The sequence below is a fragment of the Nesoenas mayeri genome (assembly GCF_963082525.1).
Source record: "Nesoenas mayeri genome assembly, chromosome: 1".
Classification (NCBI taxonomy): Eukaryota; Metazoa; Chordata; class Aves; order Columbiformes; family Columbidae; genus Nesoenas; species Nesoenas mayeri.
In genome coordinates this window covers 541,015-553,291 of record NC_137541.1, presented here as the reverse complement: position 1 = coordinate 553,291, position 12,277 = coordinate 541,015, and the positions used below count along the sequence as shown (strand labels likewise).

Sequence of the window (12,277 nt, the reverse complement as noted above, 5' to 3'; positions counted from 1 at the left end):
TGTACCGCGCAAGAATGCCTGGTAAAAAACAATTTCTGAAAAATATGAAATCCTGATTCAGCCCCGGTTCCTGGTGATACCCAAGGAGATGAGCTACAGAACTCGGCAACTGAACAGTCATCTGAGCAAAGTTCCTCTAGCAGTTCTCTTGAAAAGCTCCAAATAAAAGAGCACGCCTGACAAACAGGTTGGCTCACCGCGAGCGCGGCGCGAGGCTTCAGCGGGCTGCCAGCGCCGAGCGGGGCTGACTCAGCCGGGCATGACGAGGCGCGTGTGCCGCGCTCAGAGCGCCGGCACGAGGCTGCCGAGGAGCCCGCGGGGGGGCAGTTCCAGCACAAACCAGCACTCCGGGACGCGGGTCTGTGGGGGACGCGACACCGGCGCCCGCAGCCCGACTGGCGGCGGCTGGAGCCACAACGGCCACAGACCCTGAGGGGCAGGGGCTGCGGGTCCGCAATGCCGCCGATCGCCGAACCGGGAGGATCTCGGCTGAGCCGTCCCCCCCCGAGCCGGCGCAGAGCGTGGGAGCGCGGTCCCGGAGCACCACATCTCCCGCAGCACGGAGAGAAGCACTTCGGCTTCAAAAGAGGGGCAGCCAAACGAGCAAAGCGAACGGCTCCATGTCCCCGAGCAGCCCGTGCACGGAGCATCCCCATCGCTGGGACCGACAGCCTCAGAGCCACACTGCGGAACGGCCTGGGACACACACGCAGACCGGGGTTCGGTCCCGGTCTGTGACGTGCAGAGATGGATTTTCAAGATCAGCAGCTGCGAGTCCTGCTCACTGAATCCAACACTCCAAACCACTGCTGGTCCTCAGACAGGGAGGTGTTGGGATGAGAAAGGTCAGGCAGACAGTGGTGGAAATGACTGGTTTTGATCCAGCAATAAACTTCCAGTTTCTTGGACCGCCTGACAAGGATTCCCTGCTCTTGGAGAAAGGTTTTTGGCCTGGAAGAAGACGATAGATGGCAAGTCAAACCATGCAGGAAGCGCCTACCAAGCATCAAAGAACAGAGACAGAAATGTGAAGACACTGTGTCAGTCGGGGCACCACGAACTGCTGCAGCTGTTCTGAGTAACCAAAGGATTCACTGGTGTGATGAGCCCCGGGATCCCAAACCGAGAGGCCCGAAGGTGGCAGATGGGCCACACGTTGACACCCGCACAGCGATGCCTCTGGGGCAGAGTCACTGAACCCGCCTCACGATGCCGAGCGCGGAGCTGGGGGGTCAGCTCCAGCCAGGCCTGGGTGCCGGTCCGACGGCTCTCCAGATCCGAGGCTCCGCGCACCGCAGCAGCCAAAGCCCGACCCCACAGAGGAGGGAAGAGGTGGAAAGCAAGGTGGGCAGCGTCACCGGGCTGTGCCGGGCGGCACACGCGGCCGTCGGGGCAGTGCTGGGCTGGCTCAGCATCCCAGGAGTCGGCGCTGGAGCTGGAGCAGGCCCAGAGAAGGGCAGCTCCATGGTCCAAGGGACGGAGCAGCTGCCCATGAGCACGGACGGGCAGGCCGGGCGTCTCCAGCCGGGAGCAGAGGGCTCCGGGAGCCGCGGCGGAGGCAGCGCTGCTGCTCAGCAGCTCCCGCAGCGTCAGCAGAGGGCTCCGCGCGGGCCGGCGCAGGAACAGCCCGCCCGCTGTGCGCAGCAGACACGGGCCGGGGAGCTGCCGCGGGCGGCGCGGAGGGGACACGGCCAGCGGGTTCCGAGGGACTGGAGATGAGCGCCTGCAGAGCCGCTCCGTGCGCAGGGACCGGCGGGACCCAGCGGGGGCATTGCTGCCAGTGTCCCCAGTGCGATGGCATCGGATGCTGGGGGCGCAAGGGGGACGGACCACCCGAAATGGCCAAGCATATGTGAGCTCCTTAGGTAACAGCATTTGCAATGCCGCTGTCACAGACAGGGAGCTGGGCTAAGGGACCACAGTCTGGCCCAGCGGGACATTTCACACGTTCAGTCTGATCCCCGCAGCGAGCTGACCAGGACACGAAGCTTTGGTGCTCTGTCTCAGACACCACGTCCCCGTTCTCCTGACCATCTCCGTAGCTTTTCTCTGCTCCTGTTCCAGCCCGAGTTCCTCTCTCCTGCACACAGGTTTCTGGGGTGATGGATTTCACTCCGGTTGAGCTCGTTTGTGACCTGAGTAGCGGCACCAACGCTTCCCCCGCGACTTGAGCAGTGACCCAGCAGACAGCTCTGGACAGACGGACCAGGGCTCTGTGCTCCCCCAGCTCAGGGACCAACGCTGGGACTGAGCGGCCAGAGCTGCTGCAGGGACGCTGAACCCACGTCAAGCCCCAGGGGAGCGGAGCGCAGCCTTTGCTCTGGGCGGCCGAGGGTCCATCCGCTGTGCCGGGAGCAGATCGGCTGCCGGAGCAGCCGCGAGGGCCACCCGGCTCCGTAACGGCACCCTCGAGTTAGCGATACGAGCGCAAAAGTCTTGGCGAGTCAGCAAGACCAGAACGGAGAGAAGGACGTGTAACCAGATCAGCCCAACAGAGAACAGAATCATAGAATGCGGAGTGGATACAAAACCCCAACAACAAAGAGAAAGGACTCCAGGACAGCAACGGGCTAGAGCTGCTGTCACCCCCCGTGCCTTTGAGGCGACCGGGGACAGTGTCGTGATGGTGAGCAGGTCATAGAGACTGGTGACAAGAACCACACCGGTACGGTGGTTAAGCTGTATATTGCATCTGCTATAGTCTGTTAAGTGTAATTTATATTTGTATTTAATTCAAGCCCATCACTGCACCGCTCTGCTCAATCAAAATCCCGTGTAGTGTTCAAATAAGTTCAAACAAGTGAGCTTGGTATGAAGCGCTGACCCCGCCCGGTGCGGAGCATCCAGCTGTGCAGAGCCTGGGGCTGAGCGCGTCCAGCACATCTGGACTGAGCATCGGGAGGAGATGCCACCTGGGTGGCGATCAATGGCACGTCCCCAGCGTGGTGCCCGCCGTGCTGGGACACAGAATGTCCCCAGCTGAGTCACACTGGGGGAGAGAGAACAGCGAACTGTCCGCATGTGAGGATGGAGGACGGATCCTTTGGCGGTGAGCGGTGTCAGAGCTGTGACAACGCAGGGTTCGATTGCTGAAGGAGAATAAAGGTACCACCCTGCAAGTTCAGCAACCACGCTGTGGTCCATTCCGGACTCTCCATTATCCAAGCGATGCCAACCAGTGCGGAGCAGCTTTGAGAAACACACAGAACGATCAGAAAACGGGAAGGGCTGAGTGCTGCGGGCAGGCTGGAAGCGCCACCCGCCACGTGGCACCTGTCTGTGCTGTCACCGCGCAGCGCCTGTCTGCACCTGACAACCAGCCACCCGAACCACGCGCGCTGCCGGGAACAGGCGCTCACTCACAGGAGCGTAAGCTCTGCAGCCTGGACTGAGTTTGCGGTGCTGCGAAGCGCCAGCGTGGCCGCACTGGCCCCTCGGCCGGGCCGCGCACAGCCCGCCACGCCAAACCCTGGCTCTGGGGTAGATCTTCACCAACGGGGGCGAACCCGCTCGCCACTGCGGGATTTCCCGTTGCCAGCTTCACCCTCAGCACGAAGCAACCCAACCGCAGACAGGCCGCCAGGTCCTCCAGATCCTCAGGTGCTCCTTCTCAGAACCAGAGCTCCAAACTGCCATTCCCAAATCCCCCAGGCAGCCCCATCCTCTGCGCACAGGATGTACCGGCGCAGGAATGCTTCGAAATGGGCTTTCACTAAAACCCACGGCTGTGGTCATCCACGGGATCTTCTGTACCTGCACCGAGAGCGGCAACGAGCCGCGCCCGTCCAAGTCGGGCAACGGGGTGCGATCCCACACCAGAGCCACGGCCATCGCCAACACACCGAGCGATGGGCTGAGATCCCCCACCAGAGCCACGGCCATCACCAACACACCGAGTGACGGGGTGCGATCCCCCACCAGAGCCACGGCCATCGCCAACACATCGAATGACAGGGTGAGATCCCCCACCAGAGCCACGGCCATCGCCAACACACCGAATGACAGGGTGAGATCCCCCACCAGAGCCACGGCCATCGCCAACACACCGAGCGATGGGCTGAGATCCCCCACCAGAGCCACGGCCATCACCAACACACCGAGCAATGGGCTGAGATCCCCCACCAGAGCCACGGCCATCACCAACACACCGAGTGACGGGGTGAGATCCCCCACCAGAGCCACGGCCATCGCCAACACACCGAGTGACGGGGTGCGATCCCACACCAGAGCCACGGCCATCACCAACACACCGAGTGACGGGGTGCGATCCCCCACCAGAGCCACGGCCACCGCCAGCCCTGCTGTGACACACTGAGTGATGGGTCTCCTGACGCCTCAAACCTGTTTGAAGGTTTGGAGGACACTTGAGAATTCCGCTCGGTGCTGCCAGATCTATCCCGTGGTGCGAGTGTCCAGCTCGCTCTAAGTGACAGTTTAGTTCCAACACAAACGTGCAAGTTCACGTAACTCCGGGAGTTTGTCCTTTACATCACAGAACCCCAGAACGTCAGGGGTTGAAGGGCCCTGGAAAGCTCATCCAGTGCAATCCCCCCGGAGCAGGAACACCCAGCTGAGGTGACACAGGAAGGTGTCCAGGCACACCTACAGAATCTCTCTGCTGCATCCTACGCAACCACCGATAACACAATTATCTCGGAGAGACCTGTGTCCTTTGCGAAGCGGCACTTTTGCAGGGCGATTTCACACCCTGTGACCCACATTTTGCGGCTGCAGCCGCGTCCCCGGCAGGGACGCCAGCTCACCCGCCGGCCTCACCAAGGCGTTCCTGGCGCTCTCTGGAGTCAGGGCCGGCAGCGCTGGGCTGCGGGCACCGGGAAACGCCAAGAGCGCCTGTGGTGACGGCCACGCCGGGAGCGTCCCCAGCGCTCTCCCTCGGACCGCAGCGGCACAGGCACCTCCCGCCGTGACTGTGCTGATCGCCAGGTCATCTATACACAAGTTACGCGGTTATTAAGGAAGTCAACACATCCCCTGTCATGTCAACCAGCCTCGCGGGGCTGCCGAGAAAAGGCAGCAGGTGTGTTCCTCCATCCCTGGAGCTGCACGGTACAGTATCAATGGCATTTCCATGCGCTGATTGTGCTCCAAATTAATTGCTTCATTATTTCACCCAGCACCGACGCTGAGCTAAACAAGCTCTAGTTTCCCGAATCACCTGTTTTATACCCTCGGAGCACTGGAACAGCAACAGCCCTTCACCAGCTCTGTGAGACTCACCAATGAGTGCGAGGCAGCACGGAGCGGCAGAGCCGGGCCCGCAGCCCGGCGCCGCAGCCGCCCGGTGGATGCTGCTCGAGCCTGGTAATCTGACTGTTTATTTTTAGCAAATACTATCTCACTTTCTCCTTGGTTACAGCTGGGAAACTTTCTGTTCCAAGCACATCATATGGATGGATCCATCTCCCGGTTTGTTCCAAACTCGGAACAGAACATTTCTGACTTTTTTTTTGCACCAGAATATACAATTTTATCATTTACATATAGAAACGGACCTCTCTCTACCAGACTATTTTTTCCTTCTAATGCTCTAAAATTTCTTATTATCTTTACATATCGGCCTTTGATATTTCCTTCGGTTCCCCTTATCAACCTCCTACACACTTCAGCTCAAATTAACCACATCTCCCTCTCCTTTCCTCGCTAACCTTTCCAGCAAGAAGGGGATACGTGTCTGTAAGTCACATTTAATGCTCCCCCATTATCTCACCCAAGTGAGTGATGTCTTGCCCAGCAGATTTTTCCCCCCTGATTTCTGAACCCCATTGAGCCGCGTGTCCTCAAACAACACTTAGATTTTGCTAATTATGTAAAATTAATGCTCCTGAATATGAAGAACCCGGAGGTTGGGAGAACGGCACCGTTCCCTCCCCAGGGAGCACCGGCGCTGTCTCGGCACACAACGGCACAGCCGGCCCTGCTGCTGCGCCTGCCCGCTCTCACCGCAGCCATCAGTAATGGCTTTTAATCTATCAAATGAAGTGAGCACTTGACGGCATCAACTCACGGCAACAACCGGTCGCTAGGGGCAGAAGAGACCTCGAGTACCGTCCCTGCCCGCCAGGACTGCTCCCGCTCGCCAGGAGCGGTGACACCGGTGCTGACCCGTCCCGCACCCCCGCAGCGCAGCCGGTAGCTGGGGTTTGCTTGATGGTGTAACACACACCTAAACACTCAACAGATCCGCAAATCTATACCCAGATCCGTACTAACGCACATAAGTCCCACGTGCATATGCACACACGCTCCGTGTACGTATAAAATGAAGGGTACGTACAGAGAATGCTCTCACAGGATCCCAGAATGTGAGGGGTTGAAGGGCCCTGGAAAGCTCATCCAGTGCAATCCCCCCATGGAGCAGGAACACCCAGCTGAGGTTACACAGGAAGGTGTCCAGACGGGTTGGAATGTCTGCAGAGAAGGAGACTCCACAACCCCCTGGGCAGCCTGGGCCAGGCTCTGACACCCTCACCCCAACAAGTTGCTTCTCCTCTTTCACTGGAACCTCCTGTGTTCCAGTTTGCACCCATTGCCCCTTGTCCTGTCCCTGGTTGTCACCAGCAGAGCCTGGCTCCATCCTCCTGACACTGCCCCTTTCCATATTGATCCCCAGCAATGAGTCCCCCCTCAGTCTCCTCCAGCTCCAGAGCCCCAGAGAAGTCAGAGATCTAAGCGAACCAGGCTCAGAGGAGACGAGGCAGACAGGGCTCCTGAATCCTGGTCAGACAGGGCAGGACTCTGCAAACCCCGCGCCCCGGTAGGTCTGACGGGTCCTGTCCCGCGGCAGCTCCAGCCCGTGCCGTCCGGCGGGTCCAGCATATCCACAGATCCCATTCTGGTGCTGGGCAGGGAGAGGTGGCACCGGGACCCTCTGCTGCTGCCGCCAGAGCCAAACTCTGTCTTACCAAAGGTGTCTCAACACAGCCCGTTGCTGAGCCCTGCAGGATCGCCTCGGTCTCTGCAGTTTGGAACCTCCCCTCAGGAAAGACCACGTCTTTGTGCAACTGCTCGTCACCCTGCTGCCGCATCCCCTGTCCCCGCGGATCGATCACCCCCAGCGGGCGCAGCGTCTCCTCACGGCCGCTGGGCGCCCGTCCCGGGCTCGGGCGCAGGCTGTGCAGCGGGACCCGTCGCTGCGCGACCCAGGCTCTCCGGACGCAGCATGGAGGGCGAAGCCCATCTCACCGCTGCGGAGAACAGAGCCACAGAACGGGAACCATTTCTCCCCAAAGGGCTGTGGGGCATTGGAACAGGCTGCCCAGGGCAGTGCTGGAGTCACCAGCCCTGGAGGGCTGGACAGACGGACATGAGGTTCTCAGGACATGGGGCAGGGACAGGCTGGGTTATGGTTGGACTCCATGAGCTTGAGGGGCTTTTCCAGCCAAAACGATTCTATGGTTCTATGATTCCATCATTGGCAATTCAGAGGCCACCTTGGCTAAAAACCTTTGGTGTTTCTGCTGCTGAGCTTGTGCTGGAAAACAGTGAGGAACCTTATTTCAGGCTTCTCCTCATTACCCCTGTCACTGTCACAGACTTGTCCCAGACACGGGACGGGGGCACCTTGTGCCAGCCGGACCTGCTGTCCTGGAAGCTTTGCTGCCTGTGCCAGGGCCTGGGAAGGTTACGGAAATGCTTTGGGACTCCCCTGCCCCTCTGATGGGCACCCCTCGTACTTGTGCAGGTGGGTAATGGTGACGCTCCCGGGAAAGCCCTCAGCAGAGGGGCACCCAACAGCCACAGAGGGGCACCCAACACTCACAGAGGGGCACCCAACAGCCACAGAGGGGCACCCTGCAGCCACAGAGGGGCACCCAACACTCACAGAGGGGCACCCAACACTCACAGAGGGGCACCCTGCAGCCACAGAGGGGCACCCCGCAGCCACAGAGGGGCACCCAACACTCACAGAGGGGCACCCCGCAGCCACAGAGGGGCACCCCGCAGCCACAGAGGGGCACCCACCAGCCACGGAGGAGCACCCATCAGCCACGGAGGGGCACCCAACAGCCACAGAGGGGCACCTGTCAGCCACAGAGGGGCACCCGTCAGCCACGGAGGGGCACCCAACAGTCACGGAGGGGCACCCCGCAGTCACAGAGGTGGCTGCAGTGACGGGGCACATAAAAAATCCACATATTCTTGGCAGGGACTGGTCCTGTCCTGCCAGCACTGCAAGGCAGAGCTGATGGAGGCAGAGCTGATGGAGGCAGAGCTGATTGATGGAGGCAGAGCTTGCAATACAGTCATAGTCCAGCCTTCGGGACTAAAGGCAGAATAAAGCCAGGCCTCCAGGTGGAGCACAGGGTGGGACTAAAGCAGAATAACGCCAGGCCTCCAGGGGTAGCACAGGGCGGGACTAAAGGCAGAATAAAGCCAGGCCTCCAGGTGGAGCACAGGGCGGGTCTAAAGGCAGAATAAAGCCAGGCCTGCAGGTGGAGCACAGGGCGGGATTAAAGGCAGAATAAAGCCAGGCCTCCAGGGGTAGCACAGGGCGGGACTAAAGGCAGAATAAAGCCAGGCCTCCAGGTGGAGCACAGGGTGGGTCTAAAGGCAGAATAAAGCCAGGCCTGCAGGTGGAGCACAGGGCGGGATTAAAGGCAGAATAAAGCCAGGCCTCCAGGTGGAGCACAGGGTGGGACTAAAGCAGAATAACGCCAGGCCTCCAGGGGTAGCACAGGGCGGGACTAAAGGCAGAATAAAGCCAGGCCTCCAGGTGGAGCACAGGGCGGGTCTAAAGGCAGAATAAAGCCAGGCCTGCAGGTGGAGCACAGGGCGGGATTAAAGGCAGAATAAAGCCAGGCCTCCAGGGGTAGCACAGGGCGGGACTAAAGGCAGAATAAAGCCAGGCCTCCAGGTGGGGCACAGGGTGGGACTAAAGCAGAATAAAGCCAGGCCTCCAGGTGGGGCACAGGGTGGGACTAAAGCAGAATAAAGCCAGGCCTGTAGGGGTAGCACAGGCTGGCATCCACAGTGACCGGGGGAGGAAAGCACCAGGGCAGAAAGGAAACCTTGTGCTACTGAAGTTCTCGGTCCCCCCTGAACTGGGGGTGACGTCTGACGCAGAGGGGGAGCGAGGGAGCGCCCTGCAGGTGGGGAGATGAGGCTCATCCCTTCCTGCAGCCATGGAAACGTCACGCTCAGAGTCACGTCCCAAGCTTCCCCGCTGTGTGTGCTGCCAACGGGACCATGTCTCAGCGAGCTCGGTGTTTCAGTGAGCTCGGTGTCACCGCCGAGTGAGCAGAGAGCCCAGCACCCCGCAGCAGATGGACACCACAAATCCTCTGATTTTACACTGGAGGCTTTGCTGGTTCATTGTCAAAGCTTCGCCACCATAGACCTCAGAGGCACCAGCGCGCACTGCACACAGAGCTGTACCCACAGTGCGCACTGCAGGTGGAGCTGTACCCACGGTGCGCACTGCACACGGAGCTGTACCCACGGTGCGCACTGCACACGGAGCTGTACCCACAGTGCGCACTGCAGGTGGAGCTGTACCCACGGTGTGCACTGCACACGGAGCTGTACCCACGGTGCGCACTGCACATGGAGCTGTACCCATGGTGTGCACTTCACGCGGAGCTGTACCCACGGTGCGCACTGCACACGGAGCTGTACCCACAGTGTGCACAGCACCCCAGTGCTGGCAGTTCCTCCAACCAACCCCCAGCAGTGCAGAGAACAGAACCCGAACACTCCAGGGAGCTGCCCCACGTTTGGTATTTCTCACGCACAGTGCTACAGAATATTGCGCTTTTTGCCAAGAGCCCGCAGTGCTGGGACTCACCTGGCGGCCGGTGCTGACCACAAAACAGGCACCTGCGCCGGCAAAAGCTGCCCCGGGACCCCGTCTGGTCACGGAACCCCCAGACCTGCCCCACCCCGCGGCAGAGCCCAGGCTACGTCGGGCTGTTCCCTCGAGACATCCACGCAGCAGGCGTTCCGGCAGCAGTTATCACCAGCTCTGCAGCCCCTCACAAAGGACACTGTTTTTGTGCGCGACACGGTCCCGGTCCCGCCGCGGGCAGCCCCGGGCGCCCTCCCGCTCACCTCGATCAGAAAGTCTCCGGTGCGCAGCCCCGCTCGCCACGCCACACCTTCCACGTCCACCGACTCCAGGTACTGCAGCGCGGGGAAGGCCGGGGTGGGCGTGAACTCCTCAATCGGCGTTTCAGCTGCAAAACACGAAGAGAGAGACTGAGACAGTGCGGCAAAAAGCAGGAACGTCCCGGGGCCCAGGAAATCTGCCCGTTGTTCAGAAAGAACGGGTGCACAAGGCTCAGCCGCCGCGGGCAGCAGAGCCCATGCTGCGCGCCCACAGCTCCCGTCAGCTCAGAGCCCGCGCTGGGCCCAGAGCCCCCTGGACACCCGTCACTTCCAGAGTCACGTCTGTTCCCACAGGGTCCCCAAAGCCTCATCCAGCCCCGGTACCACAGATGAAACGAGAGCAGCTGTGAACGGCGCCGGGGGAACTCATTCCTCCTGTGTGCCTGTCCCTGTTAGCGGCCCCAGACCCTCGGTCAGCAGAGCGAACCATATGCCCTGCCCCAGAGCAGAGGTGACACCGGCCCCGAGCGCTGCCCTCCCCTGGTCCTGCAGGACACCAGGAGCAGAGGACACCTGTTGGTGGACACCCACAACAGTCAGACGAACCCCAGGCCTCATCAGTGAGGTTTTAATTGCAGTCCTGGTTGGAAAACCTGCTCCTGTCCCCAGAAGAACACCATTCCCAGGGACAGGGGACCCAGGGAGGGCACTTGGATCCTCCATGTCCAGCCCACCCTGCCTCTCTGCCCCCCAGGATGAAGGGAGTTTGCCAGCAGCCCTATCTTTAATTATTGTATCCTTATAGCTTGCCTTGGGGATTAAAAATAAAAGCAAGACCTCGTTTAGCCACTCTTGTTTTCGAGACTTCACTATGCTTTAGGCGTTGTCATTATCCCAGGCTTGTTCTATAAATTCCTGACAGTCAGGCTTTGTCTTCTAAGCCCCCCTCTCTAGATTGGAATACACATACATGTACCACCAGGAAGGCAGCTGGTGTGAGCAGGGTCGAGCTGTCTTCTCTCTGCAGTACTATCGGTGATTTGCAGAAATCCGGATGTTAAGAGAAAAGAGGCAGTCCTGTTAGCTGAATGCTTGTAAATATGTGCTTAGTCTCCACTCAGCTTCAATTTAAGCAAACTCAATTTAAGCAAACTGTGTGCTGTGATGGAGGAACAATTTCCTCCACTGTTTGTCCAGAGGAGGCTGTTGCAGATGTTCAGAAACTTTGGACCCACCAAAGAAATGAAGCAGAAAGGCCACGGCTACTTGTTACACAACTGGCCAGACTCTGGTCCCCGAAGCTACGGGACTGGAAACACCTGAGGCAGATCCAGGAGCAGCCTGAGACGTCCCCTGTCTCACGGCTGGGTTCTGTGTCACCAGACAGACGGCCGCGTGTTCCCCACAGCCGCGGGGAGGGAAGGGAGAAGCCACAAGGGAGAGCTACAGAGAAGAGGAGGATCCTCCTGCCGAGGAAAGGCTGAGAGAGCTGGGGCTGCCGAGTGGAGAAGAGAAGCTGAGAGGGGTGTGATCAATGATCAATATGTCAGGGTGGTGTCAGGATGGAGCAGACTCTGTTCATGGTGCCCAAGGCCAGGGTGAGGGGCAGCGGGCACAGACTGAAGCACAGGAGGCTCCATGTGAACATGAGCAGCCACTTGTTTGCTGGAGGTGCCAGAGCCTGGCCCAGGCTGCCCAGAGCGGCTGTGGAGTCTCCTTCTGTGAGCCATTCCAGCCCTGGGATCCTGTGTGATCTGCTCTGGGACCCTGCGGGAGCAGGTGGGGCTGGGGACCCGCAGAGCTCCCGCAGCACTAACAGCTGGGGGGCCGGGCTCTGAGAAGTCGCCTTTCCAAGGCACGTGCTGCTCCTGGGCTCGGCGACGCCGGGCGCTGGGCTGTGCAGCCTCTAGGGGAGCAGAACCGACGGGGTCACCCCAGCCCCAGGACCAGCAGGGACTGCGCCACCCGCCCTGGCTTTGGAGCTGCTCTCAGCCGGTGCAGCCTCAGAGACGAAGCTGAAGATGGGCCACCAGACACAGCAGCACCGGCAAGGGGGTTGAAGGTGCCGCCCTAAACCCAGCTGTGCCAGACACTGTTCTCCCTGCCTGCAGAAACAAGAGAACACTCCACATCCCTGGACTGTCACAGAAAAGGACGTTACTGACACACTGGGGATAAGTGGCTGAAAAGCCCAGACGTGCTCTGGCAGACC

General features: G+C 60.1%; 1 protein-coding gene across 1 annotated transcript in view; it reads right to left on the bottom strand.

Moving 5' to 3' along the window:
* SHANK3 (SH3 and multiple ankyrin repeat domains 3) overlaps window positions 1-12,277 on the bottom strand; it is a gene marked incomplete at both ends in the record, with an annotated part of 330,722 nt that overhangs the window by 57,317 nt on the left and 261,128 nt on the right. Inside the window, one exon of the mRNA XM_080358124.1 lies at window positions 10,069-10,193. Within this exon, the coding sequence (XP_080214250.1) occupies window positions 10,069-10,193 (125 nt within the window). The remainder of the gene's footprint in view (window positions 1-10,068; window positions 10,194-12,277) is intronic.